Genomic DNA, 25,983 nt, shown 5'->3' with positions numbered 1-25,983 from the left:
AGGCGATAGTTTGTCCATGCCCCAGCGAGCAGGGGAGGAGGCAACGTCTCAGCAGCGCTAGTGCCACTTGAGACGCCCCGGTACATTGAACAGATCTTGAAGCCGGCATGACGTCGGATGCGTTTGCGGTGCATTACGTCGATCCGGAAACGATCGGTGCATCTCTACATCTCCCTCGTCGGGCTCAAAAGTGTCATCGTAGCAAGCCGATGCTTCGCTTGCTTTGTTTCGTGGATGCTTTTTGCCCCGCGAAACAGAACCTAAACTCTTTCGCGTGGGGTGCAAGTGTTAAGTTAGGAGGAGGAGGAATGCGCAGAAGGTAGGAATTTCATTTATCATTTATTGTCGTTCAATGCAAAACCAATCCACCACCGTACAATGTAACAGAGATGGGTGCTGGAAGGGTTTGGCATGAGGCGCCCGCGCTTGCAAACAGTGCATTCCAGCTCGCTGATGCACCGCCGGTCCCGTATCTCGCTTATCTCGCGCTGTTGGGCAAATGGCAAATTCTTTTCCTCATTCCTTGTCTCCGGTAGCTTGCTCTCCCTCTCTCTCTCTTGCGATCTTTCTCGCACGCGTTTGCTGTCTTGTTCTAGCAAGTGCATTCAACTGCGCCGACGAGGACAGTATGGGAAGGTGATTGAATCGTACGATGGATGCCATCTGCAATGCAATTACATTCCATTGGAAATGGTTTGGTGGGTGGTTGGGTGGAGCAGTTTCATACACAGCAGAAGCGGTACGTCTGTAAACTGTGTTGTTGTTGTTTTGTTATGAAAATTGATTACCAATTGTCAGCAACTGGTGGTGGTGCATTGCAGGAGGGGAGTGGTCCCTGTGAGTGTATCTGTAGCGCGATCTACTTTTATTGAACAGCAAGTGCACACCAGACCGTTGGGCAAACTATGACAAGTGCTCTAGGCGGAGTGACGCTACGAGTAGGAAATAGAACTTTGCAACAACAAAAACGCAACAAACAAGACCTCCTTTTACGTGCACACTCGCACACATCACACCTCGCTTGAGCTCACTCTGCTGCTGGACGTTAATGAACAGGCTCGAGTGGTGCACTCAACGTTCATTTCCGGGCAAGCCGGGGCAAACGAGTTCAGGAAGTAAGCTAAAATTGAAGAACGAGTCACAGTCTCTAAGCAAAAGCGTTGGCGGAGCGGGATGGAGCGAAACATTCAGCTTCGAGAGTAAATATTTTAACTTTTTCCTCTCCCCTCTCCTTTTGCAAGTTGCATCGTTGCAGTTTATTTTGTGCATTTCACGCTCAAAAACCAAAACGCAACACAACAAAGTGTAGGCTGAGGTAGGCTCGTTTTAAAATTCAACCCTTTTTTGCTTTGCAGTGCTTTTTCCGGGCGCGAACAGCAGCTTCTCCGTTTCTCATCGGCCACTTTTTCATCGTTAAAGTTTGCGTCGGTTTTTAGGTTATTCGAAAACTCCGCCACCGCTATAAATCTTCCTCGCACTGAAATGTCCGCCTGTTTGATGGGATACTGTTCAGCGGGAGAAAAAGCGCCACCCACTTCGAGTGCAGTTTCAGCTTGCGCTTGCTCCATCATGACGAAACACTGGTTTGGAGCACCGTGAACTAAAAAGAGAAAAAAGGAACGCAAAATTGGGAAATTTATGCAAAAAATACCCATTATTACGGTCGGGAAAAACCGTCCTACCCCAGCCGCGAGTGGACAAGTTTATTCACGAAGCAGCAGCGGAGCAGCAAAAACGCTAGCGGTCGCACCACGACCGACGCCGCTCTGTGGTACGTGTAGGTTAGTTTTAAAACGCAAATGGCTGGCGTTTTGGTGTTTTGGGGTGGTAGCGCACAACAGTGTTCTTTTTCTTGTTGTTTGCCCTGCGCCATCCTGAGATGAATAAAAAATATGACGCAAGGTTTTGCGATAAACATAGGGCCGCGCCGCTGACATGTTGCCATTGACGTTAGTTGCATATCAGACGCCCAGCCGTTTTTTTTTCCTTCTGTTGCAGCATGAAGAGGAAAAACGGCTCTGTGTCCATCTAGCACGGACCCAAACACACGCTCATTCTATGGTGGTGGATGCAGCTGGTAAACTTGGGAACTTTGTTTGTCCTTCGTGTGGTAGCCCACTGTTTCGGGGTGTGTTCTGAAGTGCCCTTTGCTTTGGGTTTTTTGTTGTTTTTCCCCAACGACACTCTTTTATTTCTGGCTTGTGTCGCTTCGATTGCACTTTTCTGTAGTTTCGATCCTTTTTTTTTTCAACGGAGTGCGTTAAAAATGCAAAAGTTTGCACCAAACGAGATGATGGGGATCAAGCGGAACACCAGGAAATGCATGTGTTATGAATATTATTGTTCCATTTTCAACAGTTTGGAGGGAGGTTTTTTGCTGTTGTTCCTGTCAAGGAGAGCGATATTTTAAAACTTTGATCGAATAAAGGTAAAGGGATGTTTGAGGCTTTTTTGCTGCACGGTCAAACAATACACTTTTACACTCATCCTCTGTTGGTGGCGAGATATTGGTATGCATCTAACGGACAGAATGGATTTGCAATGTTCTGTAGACAGTTTACAGAATGGAATTTAAATTCTATGAAAGCAATTGAAAGGATACAATAACCTCCAATTGAAGTTGGATTTTTCTTTTGTCAAATTAAACACATTTTCAAACACATTTGAATTTAAATTGATCGTGACACCCTCGGGGTGTGAAAAGGCTATCCAAATAAACAACACACCGACAAGAGGCAGGTCACATGCATGCCTTACAAATAGCTGTACATGTTCCAGGGAAAAAACAAAAATTCTTTCCCGGAAATCTTTACACCTCAACACCTTTACGCAGGTTGTGAAGTCGATCGAAAACAACCAAACAATTCGAAACGAAATTTGATAACGCCCCATTAGCTTTTTTGGGAACGTTGGGAACGCAAGCAACGATTTGTAATTTGTTGTTTTCCATTTTCAACCGTGTTTGTCTAGCGCCTCGGGCGCGCCAACAATGCCAAGCGAGACGTGTCGTCGTGGGAGCGTAATTAAAAACTAATTGTTTAATTAATTAAGCGTCCCTCCAAACACCCCATTACTAAAAAGGTATCGAAGCGAAATGGGCGTGAATACGAGCCATCAATAGCGTATCTAGAAAATAAATAGATGGACAAAAATGCACACACAAAAAAGGAACAAAAGCTCGCCCTTAGGGTTCGGGCAAATCGGTCGAGTGCCTGGCACGGGAGAGAGCATCCTTACGCCTGATTGGATGGTAATAAAATGCTGTTCAGTCAAGTGTAGCACCTCTCGAACAAATACTTTACAGTGGGACAGCAGCAAGAAAGCAAAGAAAGCGCCACCACTTTTGCTTACGACACCCGAGAGATAACCTTTGCACGAAATGGAGTAGCAGTAGGACGCACACACACTCACACACACACATAAAACAAAACAAAACAAAATTGGCAAAAAGCTAGGGACAAAAGGATCGATTTCCAAAAAAAATATACTTAAGCTTCAACTTCAATTGATGTTCGAGCGCACGCACCGAAAGCGAAGCGAACAACTTGAAATGAGCTTTCCACAGCGGCGTGAGCGGGGCAGGGAGCTCGCATTTGCGGGGACCTAAAATCGAAAATCGACGCCGCAAGGCATTTTTCTTTTGCCAAGATGACGACGCTAGAAAAGGATGGAAGAATAGAAAGAAACAAAAAACACACAAAAGGTTCGGATCGAAAAACAAAAACCGAAGCAACATTTAACGAGACGTAAATGAATTAATTGATTTTCATTTTCTTTCGACACGTGCAGACGAACCCGTTTCGGGGAACTGTCAACGCGTTGTTACCCACACAAAGAGCGCAATAGTGAATGGAAAAGAAGATCTTTTCTTTTTGGTATTTAATGATGTGCAATTTTATGTTTCGACTGATTCTACGTTTGGAGCAGAATCGATGCATTGATAATGGAAGAATCATGCTTTCTGCAGAACATTCTGCTTCTAATCGGGCTAATAGGATGTGCTAAAATATGTAGAAAAGCCTGTGTAATCCAACATGTTCAATCATGTTAAAAGCTCAACGTGTTTACCCATCAGGCGTCACAACTTTCTATAAATAAATTATCACACTCACCCATTGACACAATTGCGCAAATTTCCCACCATAAACCGGTGCGCCGCTCGTTGATGATAGCGCCGTAATGCCATTCGGTAGCCGAGATTAAACCACGGCCGGCCATTTTATTACCTCACTTGCAAGGAAAAGTTGTCCATCGGGTATTTTTCGGGTGACCGAAATAATACTCCAATCCGTTAAATACACTCTCACACACGACCCACTAATGACGGAAGTGCTAACGGCGCAGTTTTTTTGTTATTATGGCGCAGTCTGTTCTTCTTCCGTTGCTGTTGCTGTTGCATTACTTCTTTACTTACATCAGAAAACCAAAATTGTGACTATGGCGCCACAAATATTGAATTGAAAGCGCACACACACGCATAATGCGGTTCTATGTGGCGGCTTATCGCTTTAAATTTCGTACGAAAATCGATTTGTTATCAATCGGTGCTGGGGTGTGAGCCGGGCTCTGGTGGACAAACAACAACCTCACCTTCACTCTCTGGTCCCCTTTCTTGATTCGATGTTGTTTTTTGTGGTAAAACGTCTCACCGTCAACAACACGCGGTGATGGGTAACCAAGCTCTCGTTGAACCCCGCCCCGAGCAATCACGCGGCCCCAGTCGCCCCGGGTCGCAAAAAAACATATTCCGCCCTCACATCCGCGGGTGGTGGATCATCGGCGGGTTTATCGGTTGCACGAAATCTGGGCCCCACAACGCCCCAATCGGTCAAAGCCTTTCGATCGTTATCTCTCGCTCTCGTTCGCCCGCCCGCTATGGCTGGTACCCGCTGGGCAGCAGCAGCAGCAGCAGCAGCTGTCCAGTATCTGACATTTACCGGCACTGCCGTCACTTCACTTACGAAGCGCACTGCGAGGTCAGTTGGATTATGTTTCGCTGGTTTCTTTACCATGTGTCTTTCTGTTGTTGTTCCCTGCTGAACCAGTAATCCGATTTGCAAAAGGAAAAGGATTCTAGGGGTAAAGGAAAGTTGCCGAAATTAACCTTTGAATGAGCAGGAATAATTTCACCTTAAAAGTGAAAATGAGCTTGTTTCATTTTATGTCTTTAAAACATATGATTTAATGCAATTAAATAGTGCAATATGAGTTTGACTCAATTCCAATTACAAAAAAAATTCATTTGTAAACCAGCATATCAGCTGTAAAACATTTTCTTTCAACCCCATGCTCTACTGCAAACTCAAAGAGTCTCAAAGATCAAAGGGGTAACATTCACACAACACACTCGTAGGAATGACGGAACAGAAAACATAAAACCTCTCAACAAGGCAGCCCTTAATCGCTCGGTGCACTCTCAAGAATGCAGCGATGCAATTGCACTTGCATTTTCTTTTAATGATCTCATGCAGCTCGGCACAACCCCGCGCCCGACGCACAAGAGCGTCATTAAACGGGCAAAAAAGCAAAAACAAAATGGTTGAGCAAGGCAGGGACGAGGGAAGGCGGTTTCGTTTGTTACGATCACTAGAACATGTGGCTTGCACTGTAAAAATGGGGTTTTTATTACCCGGCACAGTCCCTCCATAATTCTCTTCCTCAATTTTGTGTTCATCATTGCTCCTTCGCCACCCTGTCGTAAAATTCCCTTTCACTCTCTCCCACTTATAATAATACTGTAGTGCTTCATGTCATGATACACTTAGGGGTTTTGTGTACACTGTGCGGTTGTTGCATAACCGATTGCTAGATCATAAAAAAACAATCGCAGCAACCGCACAACATTGCGAACAGGCGGACAAACGTGCAGCAATCGTGTATCGGAGCACGCGCGCGCACTCGCGCCATGGAGGAAAGAAGTCGACGTTGGCTTTGCCCAACTGACTTCCAACCAACATTACTTCCTACCCACTGTCCTACGTGCAGCGAAGGGCACGGGGACCTGGGGATAATTTTCCCATTCACCAATCATGCCGCACGATCGCACGAGCGCGAGCTTTACACTCGCGCCTGGTGACGACGGGCCGCCGCCACGCTGCCTTTGTACTTGCCCGACACACGCCGTTCACGCCGCGGTGCGCTCGATCAGGCGCGGGCATCGGGAGGAGCTTTCACGCGGCGGATGGGTTGGCGGGGAATTGGGAAAAAATTGTGGGGTAAGTGGCTTGCGCCGGAATCTGATCAATCGATCAAGCAACGGCGCAAGCGAGCAGGAGTTTACAGCAGTGGAGGGCACTATGCGAAATGTAAGCTACTCCGGGGGGAGGAGGGGAGTAATATGTGGCCGTACAAGGAAGGTTATCGACGGGTGCGATCAGGCCAATTCGATCGCTGGTGGATTTGGCACAAGCGTGTAGTTTTTGAAGCGGCGAAGGGTTTGAAATTCTCCCCACGGGGATCGAATAAGACTTTTGGGGATTAAGGAGAGTAAAAACGTGTTTGGTTTTCAACATTCCGTGTCATAGGGTTTTGGTCTGGTAGCAGACATCAGAGTAAGATGAGAGATTGGTCATTCAAAAATGTAGATCAGAATAAGATGTCAGTCTACTAGTCTCGGGAACCTTCAAACAACTTTTGGACAGGAGTTCTTCAGTAGTATTGGAGCTACAGATGGTAGTTTGTCTGGAATAATCAAACTAAATGTCTGAACATATCTCAATTTTATGTCTTTCAATCTTTCCAGTACATTGGATTCCTCCAACATCAATGTTTGTCTGGAATAATCAAACTAAATGTCTGAACATATCTCAATTTTATGTCTTTCAATCTTTCCAGTACATTGGATTCCTCCAACATCCATCTCCAAGATATTCTGACACGAGACATCTCTTCTCGGTCTCATTTACTCTCCATAATCGCACCAGTGCATGTTCCACACGACCTTGATCCAATGGCCATGATCTTACATCATCGTTGCAGCTCTAGCGTTTGTTGACTTCCTTCGGGCTTTCATGATGCACGCTCTACCCGCTCTAAAAGCGTTTAACAACGCTGTCTCGCGCCCGCAGAGTGTCCTGCTGGCGGGTATTGTTTCTGCTCTTTAAAACGATCTCTCTTAAATCGGTGGAAGGACGATCGCGCGAGGGACAACGAACCACCGTGTAATGTAGCAGTAGGTGAAGCAAATTAAACTACCCGTATTTTTCTCCGTTCTCAAGGCCCTGGCGTAGCCTGTGGGGTTAAAATGTTCATTTATTTCTTGCCCGAACCCGAACTCCAGAACGCAAAGATCAGTCCCTCCCGTGCACGTTGTGCGCTTCCGTACTGTGGAAGCGGCACATTGAAAAGGGTGCTCCTTCGTCCTTGTTGAGCGCTTGGCCGATCGAATCATCGGACGACCTAATCTAATCAAACATTGATTGCAAGCCGTCCGGCGCGCAGACGAAGGGATGGCCTTAAATTGCCCTAGGCTTTGGACGAACCTTGAACGTAACAAAACGACGCAAAACGTGAGCATGAGAGCGAACGCATTCTTGGTGAGGTACACGGTTGAAAGCGATGCCCCGGAACTGCTGTGCTGTTTAAAATCGTGCCAAGCATCGGCCGTCCTCTGTCACCTTCAAATGAACGGGAACCGGCAATCATAAGTTATGCCGATTATGAGTGGAGAGACGGGCCCGACGGTCTAAGCAACGGTTTGAATTATTGCCCGAACTCAATCAAGGTGATTAAAGTGAGTCGCTCTTTGCCATGAACATTTCGATCACGCTCTCCGTGGTTGCGGCGCGGTTTCGTAACAAGCCGAGGACTTGTGCCTGTGCCCTGGCGAATATTAACGGTGGGAGCGAAGGTCATCATTTGTATCGTCTATGGCCAATCGATTGGAGGAGCAAATCAACGGGTTTTGATTGCGTTGGAGTTTTCCAAGCAAAAGTACATCAAAACAAGGAAGACTTCTCTTTGTTAGGATTCATTAAAAATCAAAACGACGACAACGAAAGAAAAGAAAATTGAAAATCAATGAAAAAGTCTGAAGAAGCAAAAGTGATTAAAAACTGATTCACTTTTGCCCGTTCGTTTTGTTACACATCGAAGAACCATACCAGCTTGGGCAAAGTGAATAATTTTACATCAGCTTTAGTGCCTTCCCCTTATCAAGCTTTCTAACCCGTTCCTACCTGTAGCGGATTCGTCGGCTGTGCAACTGGTCGCCAGGAGCGATGCAATCACGAACACCACCAGCGCCATCGTTTGCACCGGTCGTCGACTGGATGCCATTTCCGGTGCCGGGCTGGGTGTCAGGATAACGTGTTGAAGGTAGAAGCGGCAAGCTATCTAACCAACGATGCAGCTGGAGGTCCACGTAGAACACACACACACAAACACTCACAGATTCTTACTCGACATACACGGACACAGCACACTTTCCGATTGGAGTCGGGGGAAAAAGAAAGAAAAAAATCTCACTCCGACACCCGACAGCACAAACAAACCACGGACACGAACGAGGTTTTCACTTCCGCGCGAACGGGGCTTGGAGGTGCGATCTAGTGTGTCGCTCGTTTACACAATTTTCACCTTTGCTTCTTTGAATGAATTTTCTTCCTTCGCTTTACTTACACACACACAATCGCTCTGCACCCGCTTACATCGAACGAATTCAATTTATGCATCAACTTTTGCTACTATTTTTTTATTTCACTTTAACGTTACACTTCCCACTTCGCACTTCGCTTTCCTTTCGCTTCTGTATTCAACACTCAAGGCACGCTTTAGTGAAGGAAATTTCTTCTACCATTACTTTCTTTTCCTTTGCTATTCCCGCTTCCCGCTCCCGAGATGCTTTGTTTTAGTTTCGTACTTACTCTCTTTGCAACGCCGCTTACCTTTCAACTTGTGTTTGATTTGCTTTCACACCTTTACCTTTTTTCTTTAAACTTTAAAGCTAGTTACACTAACGAACCGTCGCAGGCTTTTGCGTTTGATCCTGCTTGAAGCACGGCTTGTGTTTTTGTTTCACGAAGCTCACGAATCAATCAAAACTACGGCACCAAATCTCAGGAGCCTTCACTCGTCCCATCTGCACACGCTCTGCGGGGCCAACTTACGCTTGCAAAGTCGCGAGTGTAGTTCGTGTTCTTGCTTGTTGGGTTCGTGAGCTAAGCCAGCACAAAAGTAACTACTAGACACGATGCCGTTTAAGCACCACGCACTGTACAGGAAAACGCGGGATGTTTGTTTGTTTGCCTATTTTGCTGCTGCCAAACAAACAATCTCACCAGTTTGGGGCGGAAGGGGATTGCGGTACTAATATTTGCCGTTCCGCTACACTAAATGACACACTTACACGGACACATACACACACAATCATACACACATGTATATATACGGGTACACGGATACTTCTAAGTGGGATTATATGCACAAAAAGATGCGTGTCACATGTACAATCAGCGCCGCGGCCTCGTCACGGCGCCACGCGAACCGTATCGGAAAGCTTACCGAGCCGCGCCAACCGGCCACAGGCAAGCACAGCTTTTTCCTAATTTAATTAAAACCGATTAAGGTTTGTTTTTGGGTGAGCTGCGTTTCGTTTTTTTGTTGTAGCTTTGTCCTTGTTGACGCTAATGGTGCTTTAGAACAAATCAAAGTCCTGTAAGTAGAAGAAAGAGAGAAAGAAAGAGAGAGGAAGCTACAATTAGATCACATTTTAATCGCATTAATAAAAAGGACTTAAGAATCAACACTCGCCGAAGCATGACGAAAATGGGGATTAAAAGGCTAAAAGCCCGACCCGTTTGTTTCTTCCACCCGTGCGACATCTAAATCAGCTCCTTTGCGAACAGATAATTGCTCCCGGATGATGAAGGCGAAATTAAACCTTCCCCCGTTTTTGCGCGCTAAGTAATCATCCAGCATGCGTGCAGCTTTCGTGCACGCGCGCACAAAAAAAGCATAAGAAACTTTTTATCATTTCGATCGTTTCGTGTAGAAGAAAGTAAGAAGCGAAGCGGTAGAGAATGTGTGCGCGTGTAATTAATCATCCTGGACGAGTTAAGTGTAAGCTGACGCGGCAAAAACGGTCTTGCTAAACGGTCGATCAAAATGTAGGAATAATGGGTGGCAAGTGGGCTGCATAGCAGCAAGAAATGCAGCATTTTCCCCAGCAAATCCCACTAATCCTGCACCCGGCGGTACGGTTAAGGAAGTCGCAGCCGCGATAAGCAATGTGACATTTTAATTTCCCTAAGTGACTGCAGATTGCTGCCATGGCTCGGTGCTGCCATGACGTTGCTAGTTTGTGACAATATTTTCCGGTCAACACACACACCTACATCATTCTATTCACTAAGAGTGAAGCTCGGTTTGGTGGGAATGGTCGTTGTGACGGGGTAGTCCACTCATTATGGTCCAAACAGCGTAAGAGGAGCTGCGCAAATTAGACTGACCAATTTAATTCAAATCATGATAAATGGGCCCAAAATCAGCAAGTAATGCAGCGGAAATGCTGAGATGGTTTTAATTTTCCCTTCCTTCAGCTACTTCCTCACATCCTTCGGGAGACGAACCCTCCAAGACGCGTTCTGCGTGGACAGCAGAAGCTGTTCTAAATCTCATTGATTGTTCCTTTACACTTCTCGTGCGTTTACTTGCTTGCTGTCAAATTACTCAGCTCAAGCGCAAGGAAAGATTCAGCATTTTAGCTTACTTACTTACTCTTGTGCGATAAGTAATGACCAAACAGGAGAAGATTTCAGAATAATCGATCCTACGAACGAGCACATTGATATTTATTGATGTTTTTTTAAAGATGTTATCTTTAAAAACGAGAGTCACACAGAGCATTTTTTCTTCATTAATTTTCATGCTTTTAGTTTAATATTATTAACATGATTTTGATTTTAAATCGATCTCAATATGTTACTTTCTTAAAATGTTTAAGGCAAAACTAAAGAAAAGAGTTTAATGTCGATTAGAATAAAAAATATAATTTAAAACTTGTTAAGACATTACCCGTATTGCCAAAGCAAAGAAGTAAGTGCAAGAAAATCAAGTAAAAAATTATGCAACACAAAACTAGCCCTGAATCATTGATGCAAACTCTTCGACAACTTTGTTGCAAATCGTAAAAAAATAGTGAAAGAAATGAGTGAAAAGTTAAAAAGAAAATTTGTAATTGCAAAACCCCTTCAACCATTATTCTCAATCTCAGAAACGTAAAGCATTAGACCACACCGCGAAAGAACTGGGCCACTACAACCCGTCCCATATCACGTGCCTCACATTCACCGTCCGCGTCGCCGCGTCCCCAAAGCCTCATTCTTGCATGCTTAACACATCCACCCATCACAGCCGGCACACCTAATCACACACACACATTATAATGATGATGATGATCATCATCATCAAAGCAGACGCGGTCTGAAACGGCGAACGAATGAACGAACGCAGAAAAAAAGCAGAACATACGAATCACCGCTAATTTCCCTAACGCACATCCGGCCGCACCGTCGTTGTCGTCGTCGCCGGGGACAGACACGTCGACGGTGGTGGTGATGGTGGTCCCGGCCCAAAACCCGGGTGATTCCCGAGAACGGAAAAGCATCATTTACTCTGTGCAGTCTGTTCCGTTTCGTGTGGGGTTGTTATTATTTTTTTTTTGCTGTGTGTGCTTGCGATGTGTTTTTTGTTGTTGTTGCCTTTGCTGCTGTTGATTTAATGTTCACCCAGCACGTTTTTGTTCTGCGCGCACGCTCCCGCTCGCGTACTCTCTCTCTCTCTCTCTCTCCGTGCGCACGGGTTGCGTAAACGGTTGGCGCGCGCGCGAGACGCGCTGTCTGGCGCTGTTTGGTGCGTGTTCCGTCGTCGCTCTAACACGCGTATGGCGTTGGGACGGAGCAGGGCAAGGGGACGAAGGAAGCACAGGGGGTGCGGGGGGGGGAGGTTCTGAGTTAGAATTTGCAATGCGTCTATTGGTGTGGCTCGAGCATCGAGCGAAGGTGTAAGAAGACAGCTGCACTCGAAAGTGGGGTGAGGGAAACTATTTATCTTTCCCGTCTGTCGGTATTGCATGATAAGTTGTACCAAGGCCGGGGTGCGGGATATACACCGATAAGCCATCGAGCGGGCAAGAATTGGATTGGAAAATTGCAAAATAAATCTTCAACCGTTTTTTTTTTGTTCGCATAATCAAGTGCACATTAGCAGCCGGTCGGAAGGGCTATTTCTTCCTCCGCAATTCGTCTGTGCACCCTGAGCGGGAAAAAGGGTTGGCAGCAATTTTGTGCAGCAAAACCAACACCCCCTCCGCTCTGCTAGCGGGATGTGTGTCCAACGCGACACACACACACACATGGCGGCCTAAACACTCGCAAAACACGCTGGACATTCGCCGCCGCGGACAACGGTGGAGGAGAACGACGATATTAAAATTAAAATTTATGGCTTTTAAATTAGCGAATGTTATAACATTAAGCTTTATATTGCGAATTCGCGCGACGCGCCATCCTATTTCCTCGCCAAACCGGAGGCGGACACTGCCACTGCCGGTGTAGGTTGAATGGGCGGCCACCGACAAGCAGCAGATTTGTGCCGCCATCAAACAGATGAAAGAAAAAAAGAAAAAAGCGGCGGAAAAGTGCCCTGTCTGGACCATCACGGATCATGATGGATCCGAATGAGGACTCCCGGATGCTGTGATTAAGCCGTTACCTCGAGACATCACCACCACCACCACCATCAATTGTGAAAATGGAGAGGTTTGGAGAGTCAACCATGGCGAGAGTTATAAAGCCAAACATACGAAACAGAAGAAACACAGCAACGGAATGGAACAGCGATTTCTAATTCGCATTAGCCGGAGAGAAGATTTGCTCGCGAAAATCGAAACTCCCATTTTAATGACAGCCTAATTAGTGAACGATGTAGTTTATTAGTGGGTATAATTTATGACACCACACAGCCTTTACCGTTCGTCGTCGATCGGCACCATCGCGCATTGCTAATGAACCGGAAAAATAGGAGACGAAAGAATGGGGCAACGGACACGGCACGACGACGGTGAAGAATAAAACATAAAGCAAAACGTTCTTTCGATTAATCCACCATAAAATCAATTTGTCCCGCCAAACATTTTTCGCTAATGATGGCTGTATATGTGTGTTTGTGTGTTGGTGGTTGAGCGCCCAACTAAAGGAACATCGCTCAACGTGTGTTTTTGTTTGAAAATTTGAATCGACAGACAAAAATAGACTCGATGAGAATAAATCTTATCATTTCTCTTCGTCTCCCGTCTTGATATATGCACACGTAAAAACAGCCAAAGGTTGGACATTATAAGCAGTCACCGGCCCTAATTATGAATTTAATCGTTCGGCTTGTCAAACAACGGATTACAACCACCCATCACCACGGGGCGGGGATATTGGGGCGGTGAGATATTTTTACCACCAACGAGCGTTTTGGGGTTGAATTTTATTTACACCGCTTGGAAGGCCAAGGACGGCAGTTTGTCGCGTGAATCATATGCTCGTATTGAGTTTCTTTTTTTAAACCTGCTCTTTGCTACATTTACATCGACTTTCACACTGACTTACGGCGGCTGCAGTTCGTCAATGCGTCTCTTCGTGCAAGAGGCCCATCGAATCGAATTCATAAATCAATTGTAATTTAAACCACTGCCACACTGCACAGAGCGGACAAGAGAAATAACAGCAGACTCCACTGGTAATGTGAGTTTGGTGTGGTGTTTCCGCAGCAAGCATTTAAACGTGCGAAAGAATGTGCCATAAACACGAAAGTGGATTTTACAGTGCACCTTCGAATTGCTATCTCTACACCGACAGCGACCGACTATCGGTTTCACAGTGTGACCGATGAAAGATGAGCCTGCCATTTACACACACACATGAGATGGTACTGATCGGCGAACATTTCTCGCAGCACCAACGACAAGTAGTAGTAGTTCGTCGGCAGAAGCATCCGTCAAAGCAGCGTCGCGTGTAGGGGGCGCGCGGGAGCGAGAGACGCGTGAGAAGCGCAACACCTTTCGTGTCGGATTCAAATTGCGTGATCGCGTTTTTGCCACCTGAAGGCAATGAGGAATGATTTATATACTTTTTGGCTGTACGCTCTTTGTTTGGGTGGGTATCGATAAAGCGGAATAGTTTTGGGCTCGTAAAACACGGGGTCATTTCAAATGGAAGGAGGAGCACACTTTCACGATTTATCGATTGTTGCCCTTCCCCTGGTCCTAATGGCCGGAAGAACTAACGCACTAGTGCTGTTAAGGCAGGAGGGAGGGTGGAAGGGCTATCTAATCTACAGCCAGCTTTAGCCTTCATTTTCACTTCTTCTTATCGTGCAGCACCGAAATGACCGAACTGTTTGCCCCGAAATTGATCTTTAATTGGATTTAGTTCGGAGGTAGTTTACGCAAACGAGCACACACGCACAGGGGCAACACGAGCGAGCAAAAAAGGTCTGCCTTAAATCTTGCCCTACAAAACCGTGTAGAGTCTGCTCGCAAAGCAGAGAAATGTAGGGCAGTGTGGAAGCACGACGGCGAGCATTACAAAAAAAAAGTCCGACAAATGTTTATTGTTTTGCGCTTATCTCGCACTCTATCACGCTCTCACACACGCACACAGCCCGTTGCTTTCGGCAGCATTTCGGTGACACACACGCACACCGCCACAACAACACAACGAGAACGACGCGCACCTTTTCCCCATCAACACAGCAGCAGCAGCAGCAACTTACACGATCTCGATCACCACCACCACCGGTGCTGCGATCCACAAAACAGTCTTCCCGTGAGAGATCTTCCCGAAGTACGAAGGAACAACAGCAAAAATCTCTTTTTGCACACCACAAAAAGCGTACCAGAACCTAGTGGTACCCGTAGCACAGCGAAAGCGCGGTCCGTTACACGCGAAAGGTTTGAAAGATTTGAAACTTGTTTTCTTGTTCTTGTCTGCGGATCCGGTTCGCACCCTTCCGACATCCCTTAATGCACTGGTGAGCCGTCGGTGGCGGCTACCCTTCGAGAGCCCCAGCAAGAAAACCCGAACGGCTTGTTGCGGCGTGCGAGCGAGAGGGGCGTTACAGCACACGTTCGCGTTTTTTCCCGTTTCACTCGTTCACACGCGGTGTTTGGGCGAAAGCAACAACAAAAGTGTAACAACACACGAACAGAGTGGGCGAGGGATAGAGAGACACTGTTGCTTCGGGTGCGTGATTGCTAGCTCTTTTTCGCCGCCGTCGATGCCTGCTGTGCAACATTTGCGACACACGCAACGCAACGCGCTCGTGTTTGGAGGGGAAATGCGGGTTAAGTATGGCACGCATACAGCTGCGTGCGCGATGATTCCCCGCCACGTGGTGTTGGTGGGGAGCACTATGGGAGAATTTTGTGACAATGGAATTTATTAGAAAATATTTGACATTGGAGGAAATACATCATTTCATATGAATCGCATGGGATTTGCACCTATTTGACTGTTGTATTTGAAAAATAACATATTTAAAGAAAAATAATAATAACCCATGCAGTTAAGAGCGAATAAGTAACCTGTTTTATAATGTCCAGGATTTATTTTTAATTTTTTTTATCACTTCCAAATGTCACTTAATTTTAAGCATTACCAAAATAGAAATCTGTTCACGTTATATTGCTACTTGAGGTAAATTAAATTACACGCTTCTAGCCGATGATTTACGACGTGCCATCACATGCTTAATTGGATGAACGGATTTTGTTTGCTAACACTCTAGCAGCTAGCTGAAGTGGCATGAGCACTTGCGCTCAGCACTGGGTGCTGGAGTCTAATGCTATTATCTATCGAAATAGTTATATTGGTTTCTAAGCGGATTAACCGGAACTGCTGATAAAGTTGAACAGCTCTCAGCATCAAATGCAATCGAAATTGGTTATTGCAGATAGTTTAAGGGCTGTCATTAGATAGATAATGTTAAATGGTATATTGTATTGCGGTAACCTTATAGTTAATATTAAGCAAAAAAAGTAGACTTAGTACTATATTTTTCCACCTTACCAAAATTTTTCAACTTATTTCTTGTTTTTTTTTATGTAATCAAAACTTCTTACAAAATAAATACATACACTAGACACTTTTCCAGCACTGTTTTTAAGTGCGTAATTATATAGTCTCTTACGCACACTAGAGAAACATATGTTTGTTGCACCGCAATGTTACGCAAGGGTGTCCTCTACTATGCAGACACCACAGAGCTAAATGGTGCAACCATTGCAAAACAAATGAAAATTTATGACAAAACTTTGCACTTTTTCTTCGCGAAATAAACATTTAATTATCCAATTGCACGACCCACACCGTAAGCCACAAATTTCTCATTACCCCGTGTACCAAACGCGATTAAGACGAGATCTTTCACCATAACTGCATTTCGTTACATAGTTTGTCTAGCCCGGGTAATGCATAAATTTGCAATGTTCGTGTGGTTTTTTGGGAGAAAATTTAATTAACTACCCTCCAGCGCCCTCACCATTGGCCTCTTCCTTCTTGCGAGCGAACTACCAATTGCCATAACCCAAGACACCTTGGGGGCCATGGTTTGAATGCATTTCTTGAATTTGTTCCCGTCGTTCCCGTTTGCTCGTTCGCTGGCCGAATGGTTCTTACCGCGAGCAGTGGATTTTACCGCGAAGGTTGGAAAATCTAATTCCCGATGCAAATTACGGCACCGTGCTCTAGGGGTTGACTGCTTTGCCAAACGCGTCCGTTCGCCCAAGGAATGCACAATTTAACGGCGGGGGCACGTTCGTACGGGAGTGTTTTCTGAGAATAAATCGAATCAGAACGATGGCTTCAGAAAGCGAATTTAAGTCTCTTTCAACTGTTAAGAATTTAGCATTTAAGGAACACTTTCGTTGTTCAGTTCTTTATTTTCAATAAACGACTCTTTACGATTTTTACTGTCGTTGTATCGGATTTTCCAAGTACCCCTACGATCAACGAAATATGGATTTTTTTATCTCGCAAATCATGATTTTCTTTTATTCTTTTATTTATTTGTCAAAAAAAAAAATCATCCTGTCGATCCCTCCCCAGTGTTCGATAAAAACAACCTGAACTCGAGTATCAATTAATTTTACTAATTTCATCAAGCGACGAACGTACACCGTGTGGCGCCCAGCGAAAGTAAAATTAAATTGAATGTCACTTCAAACTTGCTTCACTATTGCTTTGGCCATTTTTTGGTTCGTTCAGCTAAAGCATCTTGCTCGTGTCCGAGCATTTTCCAGCCAAGCTGTAATCAAAGTGTACCCGTGTACTGCCCTTTCCAACGGTCACGGCTGTCACCATTCTTCGCTAAAGTGAGCGAGTGGGAAAAGTTTTTTTGACGGCTTCAAACTTGTTTTCTTTTTTGTGTGTGTTTTGCTCTATCCGCACTGACTGGTGCTGGGACCGGTGGGAAGAGAATTAAAAACCGTTCAGATGAAGCTTCAAGGACACGAAGAGGTGAGCAAGGGAATAGAAGTTCCTTCTCGCAGTCATGGACCATCAAGAATTGAAAGCAAAAAAAGAAAAAGCTCAACGATAAGTCGGTGTTCACCGAACAATCTTTCAGCGTAACCGCAGCTCGGTGGCGCGGTTAACTTTTGCGTGGGTCAGCTCTTTGCGCTTTGGCGTTGTAACTTTCCATTTATTTACGCTTTGAATCGTGCTTCATATTTGTTGCAATCATTCGATGGTTTTTGCACTTCAGTGTTGGGATTGAAAACTTTCTCCTTTACATTAGCGAGTTTTAATACCGAAATGACCATTTAATATTGCTGATTTTTAATGTATAATGTACCATTAAAAAAAATTGTACGTGTAAAGCAAACACCGCAAGAGAAGCAGTTTGGAAAAAAGTCCAATGTTTCGAGTAGTTTACTGCCATGCAAAAAAGTATGCAAATTTATGCAGCCCACTGCAGGTGGCACATACTGCAACAACAGCTCGATGCAGCAGTTGATAGAAACCATGACAACAACGGAAAAGTGAAACCACCTCGTGCAGCACAATTTGCACCATTTCTTTCGCTCGAACGGGCTCGCTGGGCTGATGAAAAAGGTTGAATGCATTTTTCCTCTCCCCGCAAATCAACTCAGCAGAGGCGCATCCGTTGGACAATATGCTGATTAAGAGACAATCAGTCAAACAAGTCGCCGGGATGCAGCGAAGAGCGAACAAATGGGAAAGCTTTCCAATTGTACCTCGTTGCATTATTGCAGAGTGAAAAAAAAACACGACAAACGGCTGGTGGTCGTTATGATGCAGTTTGCAAACAGCGTTTTAATCACAATAATGGCTGCGGATACCGCGCGCTGCTGCAAATTTACAGTGTAAAATAAAAAAGGACGGGAATTCAAACAGTTGACACAATGACTAGGTGAAACGTACGCACATTTTTAATTAACAATGTGGTTTAAAATACAATAAACGCAATGTTTTTTTCATCCTCACACACACACACATACTCTTATAGGAAGAGAATATAAAAGAACTGTACTGTGAAAATGATTATTTTAGAGCTTGAAAGCTATAATAACGCCACAGCCGACGGACCAGGCATCAGACAGCGTGACCCAGCTTTTATTGGCTTTAATTTGAGCAAGAAAACCGCCATTGCATCATCATCATCCACTACTGATCACGCGCTACCTCATCATGTCTCACAGCTACTAATGGTTGGGTAGAAATAGCAGCGACACTCCAAAGACTCCAAAGATCTTAGTGACACACACACAATCCTTTAGACGTGGCTTACCCGAAGCGTTTTCCACAGCACATAAAAGGGCAAACTACTGCTTCTGCTTATCGTCCTACCATCGCGTGTGGGTTTGTGTTGGCAAAACGAAATAAATCCACTCACCAGACAGGACCGGCTCGTTGCTGACAGCGACCGACACCACATCCACTCGTAACAAAAACCAACATAAAATGATTCCAACGATATGGCCAACCAGTTTCACTCCATTAGGGCGCTGTCTTTTTCTTCTTTTTCCTGGCCAGTTTGGTAGAAAATCTCCCCTCCCCCCACACACATACCCCCCATTTTTTTAACCACAATGTGTTAGAATTGCTCCTGGCTCAACTCATCGCTCATCGTGCCGCATTCATCAACGAACGGCTCCACCGCCGGCGGGCTAAAGTGGAACGTTCCTCTAAACGAAGCGTAAAATTTCGTCCCCATGTTCATCTTCAATTCATTCGTGCTCCTTCCTGTCCGTCTGTCTTTTTTGAGGGGGGTGAAAAGCACTCCTCATTCCAGTTGACCATCATCACAGCAAGGGCAGAGTTTTCATTTTCAACCTGAAAGCTTCGTTTGGGCGATGGTAGTGGTGCGGCGTTGTTTTGGAGTTGATAAATGGTGCGAAAATGATTTTCCAGATCCTACCGGGCTCGGGACAAACAAACAACATAAAAGGGGTACCGTGTCGGCAGGCCGGCTTTGCTGTTTTACGCTGAAGACGTTAAGCACATCAGCACAATGGCGCAATGAGCCATCTTCCTTCAAGAAAAAGGGCTTATTCCAAGTTGATGCTTCTCCAAAAATTGTAAAAAAGCACCGTAACACAAGAAGCGCTCGCTCGCTTCGAGGTTTGTATTTAAAATGCGAAGCAAAAAACCCCGCTCGATGATTCTGCGAACTTTCGGCCGATGGGCTGGGCTCTGTGGCTGTGTTCGTACAATGTTGCGCCACCCTTCTAATGATCGTCGTGAGATTTAAATGCGATTTCGTCCAACCCAAAGCTCAATGAGTCGCTTGAACGACGAGTAAAGTGTCGAACAAAAGCGTCCCTTCTCGAGCGGCACGGTGAGCTTTTTTCCAGGAAAATGACCCAAACCTACCCCACGGCACACGGCCCCGCGGGAGGACGCTTTCTGCTCTGTTCATTGGAAATTTACTCCTTCTTTTCATTCTCCATCCGCCCATCAATTATAGATGAACTAACGAGCGCGCGCGGCACCATTGGCAAATAAACCGTTGCTGAATTATTGAACGCGTCCCGGGGTCGAGATGGGCTAACCGAGCAGAGGAGAGCGTCACGGAGGGGCTTTTCTCGTAGGTTTGCGCGTGCTCCTTCGTTGTTTTTCTTTCCCGAGGTTCCGTTTGTTATCCGAACGCATCCGAAAATCAAAAAAACGTCGAAGAAATGACGGGATTTTCGAAAAGAAAAGCCCATCGACAAACAAAACAGCACACCGGCGGGCGTGAATTGATGGTCGCTTTGCGTGCCCGTCGCTGCGGGGTGTGACGCGAATTTCCGAAAATTTTGCCCCACTCCTCCCTTAGCCCTTTTGTTTCATGGCCTTCGCTGCTCCGTCAAATTGCTCCCGGTGGTTGGGCGTTGGGACAACAGTACCAAGAATCGGGGGGTTTCCGTTCCGGCGGCTGGGATTTGCTGGGGATGTGTGGCCAGCGAGACTTCATGATTGCCGTCTGGAGAGTTTGCAAAATCCATCCTCCTCTCGCCGACGATGCTTTAAAGCTTGAGGCAGCAGACGGGACTGCTTGAGTGTAAAAAGAGGAAATTCCAATCGCGTTGGACGCGAGCGCACGCTGCGTAATTTATCGAACGAATTGAATATTGGGAGCCTGGGAGGTTCGATGAAATTTTAATTTCTCGTTACACTGTTTTTCTCTCCTTTGATTATGTGTTTGTTTGTTTTTGGCGTAAGCAGCATGGTGCGATGGCGAAATTCTAAGAAATGGGGTTTTGATTTTTTAGTATTATAATGTTTTTCTGTTTAAAAGCACCAAAAGCAAGCGGAGAGCATTGAAGCTTTTGAGGTCGAATTTTGCTGCACTTTAACCGTTTAATTAAAAACAAACGCCAGCATATAATGGACATCATGCTGCAACGGGCAACCGTCTTGCTGTCCCTAGAATCGCTTATTAAACGTTTCATTTTATGGACTCATTTACTAACTGACTCATATCCACGCGCTACGCACTTTCCCAGCAGCAGTGCCTCCGATCGTTGCGTTCATTTATCGATACTGGATGCTCCTGCACCCTCCCATTAATAGTCGATCCACTCACCCACCCCGAGGCCAAAACATTAAAGCAAACAAGCCAAACCGCACAAAAAGCACACGGCCCCGCGGGAGTGTTATGCTCATCGGGCACGTGTGGCCTCTCTCTCTCGCACTCTTAATTATCACTTTACGCTGTGGCGTTATGAGTTGGGGAAAGCAACACACGGCGACGAAAATTCCGCGGCACGGGGCGATGCTTTTCAGCTGAAAGTACTTTAATTATTATGATTATTACGAAGCAGTGCGTCCTCAAGGCCATGCTTTTAATGCGCTACCGAACCATTACCATAATATCCGCGGCTCTCCGCCGGGCCGCACGCGTAATTTTCCAGCACTCGTTATGTCACGATAAACATTATCGTTATCAAACATTGATTATTATCGGCGTACGAAGCACGTGCAGTGCCACAACAGCGACCGCACAGCATCAAAAGCAACTCCAGCCACACACATCAATCTGGGGGAGAGTTCGGTAAAGTGTGAAGCGGACGGTGAAACGGCTCCTGCTGCTGGAAAGGCTGCCGCTTTAAAGTGTCACCGTTGGAGGTCGTTGCTTAAGTATTGACAAAGAAAATGCCAGCGTAAAGGAAGCTCTTTATGTACTCAGCGAGCGTGTTCTCCCACGCACAAAAACACACACACACAGGAAAGAGACCTTACAGCACAACACACCAGTATTTAGCTTTTATCTACCCAGATGATATCGGTTCAGCATTTCAGCACTTCGCGCATGCTGTGGTGGGTTGCTTTTTCCCGCCCGTGCTCGCCGATTTCTGAACGAAATTCTGATCGATTTCTGATGAAACCAGCAGCATAGAAATGAAATGGAAGTGGTTGAGTGGGTAGCAGCATCTACACGAGCAGAGTTACGTGGAAATACCAGACAAACAGCACACATTCACCGCACCGAACGCTGCAGTCTGCCACATGTTTCGTTAATAATATCCGGCACCTTCATTAATAATTTTCTGCCAGACGTTAACTGTTTTTTAAATAACCTAATGTGGGTTGCGTGGTGTAAAAAAGGATGCTCAACAAGATTCAATCATCGTACCGTGGGAGGAAACGACACACCCACACACTTTGACATCATTTTCGCATTAGCTAAGACATTTGGAGCATTACATATTAAAGCCGCTGCGACAGAAGCGTTTATGGATAGGTTGAACTTTTATTTTTTTCCTCGTAGTTGCATGCTAAAACTTAATCGTTAACCGTTTGAAACTTTTCACATCATGGCATCGTAAGTGCAAACAGTGATATCATAAAACTTTAAAAGCACCCACCCAGCGTCGAGACAATGAGCTACTCGTTCCTCCTCAAAATGTGAACTCATTCACCGTAACGAGTGTACGAGCTTTTGAAGATCTTTTGACATCCCACCGATGATTTTGCTGTTGTTGTTGATGGCAAGCCGTAAGCAGTGTAAAAGTGCATCAGAATACAAAAAAAAAAAACACACACACACAACATCAACTTTGTAATCTATTGCCTCTCCCAACGGTTGGTATGCTCCTGCGAGTGGCAACTCATTACGAAACTTAATCTACTTCCCTCCCAAGTGAAGTATCTCGTCCTTTGGCTTTTGCTTGATTTCATTCTTCCCACACAACCGTCCCGCACTCAACCCAACGGCCTGGTCTGGCAGCACTTTGGTATCATTTGATGTTGATTAGCTTCTTTTTTTTTTGCTGAATGTTTGTGCCCGCATTGAAGAAGCCAGCGCAGCACATGCTGAGCTGCAAGTCAATTTTCTTGACAGTCTTGCTGCATTAATGGCATCCCGGGCTTGATCTTTCCGTCCGGCATGCGAAGTTACATTTACCGTGCTGACGTCAGCGTCTTCAGGGCGGTCTGAAGTGCATCCAGGGATGATGGAAAAGTTAATTTGCCGAAGATGTCTTCAAAACAGGATAACATCACATGATGAGTTAATCTTAGTAACTATACGATTTTTCAGTTGGCGAAGACACTTAACATTCATTGCAAAATGGTTCATTACATCCACTTTATTTTAACATGAATTATTTGATATTTTAAGCTCAAATGTACTTGCACTGGCCGAGCGGCTATTTACGCTTTCCAAGTGATTAAGCTAACACACAGCGCAAGAAATCAAATCTGACAAACTAATTTAAAATTCTCTTTCATTGCATGGGCAATCGTCCCACACCGAAACATCAAAGACAAACAGTTTGTGCTGTAAGCAAAGATAAACCTCCTGCGAACATGCGCCGAGCCTTTCCCGCGTACTTCCGGCGTGGCCTGGGACACACATCTTCAGCAAAAAGATTAAACTTCTCATCCTCTCCAGCGCCAGAAGATTTTCCAAACGCTCCCAAACTCTCCTTCCGGCCCAAAGACACCACTCATCGATAAGCGGTAAGCCTCGGGGCACCTTCCTTTGAGGAGATTGTGGTGAATCGGCATGAACCAAGGGCACAACCACTTCAGGGGAAAACCGAAAACATTATCCCAAGATAACGACGATTATGACCCAGCTCCAGCTCCAGCTTTCCCTGATTCCCTTGGGGCGGAGTACCCGCAAACCATAAATCTTCACCGTAATCGATCAGATCTCACTTAATCGATGGTTCTTTAGGTTCGTCGCTCTGATGTCCCTGGGAAGCCGGCAGATGATTTGTCCAGCGGGTCCAGCAAGTTGGGGCAAGCAGGAAGCGTGCTGTTGGGATGATTTGTGGTACCGGTAAAACTTTCTGTTTCATTTTCTCCCAAGCTTGCCCACAATCTGTCAACTTATTTCAATTTTCTCTCGTGTGTTTTTCGATCGATCGGAAACGATAGTGTGAGGCTTGGAATTGGTTGGGTATTGCGAGAGTTGCATAGTTTGCATAGAGGAGATACATATCGATGCCGATGGCTGGTGGAGCAGTGTGTGCGTGAAGTTTGTTTGCTGAGGTAAGAATATTTCTGCATGACGACAGAGCCGTACCGTCTCGCTAGAAGAGGAAACGTTAAATTCTTCAACCCTCTCAGAAGTTGAAGATGCCCAAAACTACCTTTTCACAGAAATTAGATGCCCTTCCTGAAATTTACCTCCAAAACGCAACCTCGAGCAAAAGCACACACTCAGCACAGAAAGTTTACAACTGACGTCACATAATAGTCCTCTAAAATGGTCCTGAGTTTGCCCCGAAGGAGCGTAAGCAATTTTCCACTTTAAGAGCATCCGGTGGCCTAGAAACGGGGAAAAATTTACCCAGAATCTCCAAAACTCATGACTTCACATCAAATCGACTCTATCCGGTTCCTTTTTTCTTTTTGTTTGGTTTTTGTAGGTATGTGTGTGTGTTCTACTAAAGCTCACTTTGTTAGCCGTGCGCAAAGTGTGCAAAATCTGTGGCCGAAAAAGTCAAGATGCCTCTTCCGGGGGCGACATGGAAGGGATGAGTTCATAATAGAGACGCAGAGAGCAGAACCTAGTACTACGGTGGAAGTTTCTGGGCCGTCTGGGCGAGTTAGTTTTTAGCCACCCTACCAAAAATAGCACGAATATTAAAACGATGCCGACGACCTCATCCCCTCAGCCGCCACGCCGTGAAGTGTTTTCGCAGGCACACCACGCTTTTCTTATAAAAGGAAACTGATGCTACTGGTAGTTGTACTTTTCTCCCTTTTCCTGCGTTTGTCTCGGCTTGCACGGGCCTGTGCACCATAGGCCTGGAGAGAAATGTATTGTGGGAAAGTGAAGGGCAGAATGCATCATGCATCATTTTACCAGTGGAGCCGTGAAATTCTTACCACAGAGTAGCACTGCATCTCTCTCTCTGTCTCTCTATTTCGAACAGGGGAAAGTAATAGCATCTTTCCAACGAAAGTACCGCCGAAAAAGCACAGACCCCATAAAGCAGGGAGAAAAATGTAAAAGTGCTCCGGCGCTTATGGACTGGCGCGTACAAAATGGCAACGACCCGCCGCTCGGGTTGGCTCACTGTTGTTTGTCCTACTGTGCAGAAACGTACGTGAACCATACCTACAGGACCCGGTTGCAAGAGGGCTCAGAGATTATTAATGTTTCATGAAAAGTGCCGCTCTTGTTTTTTTTTTCGTATTTGTTGCACTACTGATTCTTCCAGTTTGCAGTGGCGAGCGCAACATTGCACTCGAAACGAAGAAAATTTGCCTCGTTCGTTCGTTCGTTCGTTCGTTGGCGGAGCACACGGGCAGCACTTGCACAATGCATATTTCATCGTAGATCATAATATTTTTGTTGAGTGGAACAACAGTCAGGGTTTAGTGCGCTGCGCACTTGTGCCCTCATCCACAGCACCCACACCATCCGTTATCATCATCGTCATCATAATCATCGTCGTCGTGCTTAGTAGGGGTGGGTGAAAGAATTTTAGGGGAGCAATTTATCTTTCTTGCACTTGAAAGGCAGCGAGGACTGGTATTAATTTAGTTGCTCCAGAACGGACTGACAAAACTTGCTGCCTCTTTTTGCTTGCGAATAGCCAATGGTAAAATGTTGACGAGGACATTCACAGCCTTGTTAGCTGGGGAAGCAGCCACACAGCCCGAACCGGAGCGCGCGACATGCTCGATGAAATTAATTAGCGCAAAAGTTTAATGTTTTTGGAGCAATCTTTCAATGGGGTTGATGGGAGATAGTTTCGTTTTGTGCATTAGATTAGTTTGCAGCTAAATTAATCATGAATTTTCCTAATTTGTTACTGCATTGCAAATAAGTTTCAACCTGATTGCGCTGTCGTCGTTGCAAATCTGTTGAAAGCATTCCTGTTTTTGTACTGCATTTTGTGTTGAGCGCTTTTTCCACTTACCTGAAACAGCTTTTTTCTTCTTCTGCCCCGCCCGGTCACGATCGATTCTAAAATGAAGGAGTGGTAAAGTGGGGGGATTAATGGAAAGCGAGAAAGACCAAGAGAGC

General features: G+C 45.5%; 2 protein-coding genes across 5 annotated transcripts in view; both read right to left on the bottom strand.

Moving 5' to 3' along the window:
• Positions 1 to 9,618, bottom strand: part of LOC1270858 (cysteine-rich motor neuron 1 protein) — a 105,028-nt gene extending 95,410 nt beyond the window's left edge. Inside the window, exon 1 of one of the 2 annotated variants that reach the window (XM_061653010.1) lies at positions 8,178 to 9,618. In XM_061653010.1, the coding sequence (XP_061508994.1) occupies positions 8,178 to 8,277 (100 nt within the window). In that variant the 5' untranslated portion in view covers positions 8,278 to 9,618. The remainder of the gene's footprint in view (positions 1 to 8,177) is intronic. The other variant, XM_061653011.1, reaches the window with a different exon arrangement.
• The window catches only part of LOC133392667 (cysteine-rich motor neuron 1 protein), a 54,051-nt gene continuing 37,177 nt past the window's right edge, over positions 9,110 to 25,983 (bottom strand). For all 3 annotated transcript variants that reach the window (XM_061653014.1, XM_061653016.1, XM_061653017.1), the window contains exons 6-7: positions 25,877 to 25,923; positions 9,110 to 9,652 (exon numbers count right to left, since the gene is read on the bottom strand). In XM_061653014.1, coding sequence (XP_061508998.1) covers positions 9,635 to 9,652; positions 25,877 to 25,923 — 65 coding nt within the window. In that variant the 3' untranslated portion in view covers positions 9,110 to 9,634. The remainder of the gene's footprint in view (positions 9,653 to 25,876; positions 25,924 to 25,983) is intronic.

This window comes from Anopheles gambiae, chromosome 3 (assembly GCF_943734735.2).
Source record: "Anopheles gambiae chromosome 3, idAnoGambNW_F1_1, whole genome shotgun sequence".
NCBI classification, from domain to species: domain Eukaryota; kingdom Metazoa; phylum Arthropoda; class Insecta; order Diptera; family Culicidae; genus Anopheles; species Anopheles gambiae.
This window is presented reverse-complemented; position numbering and strand designations above follow the sequence as displayed.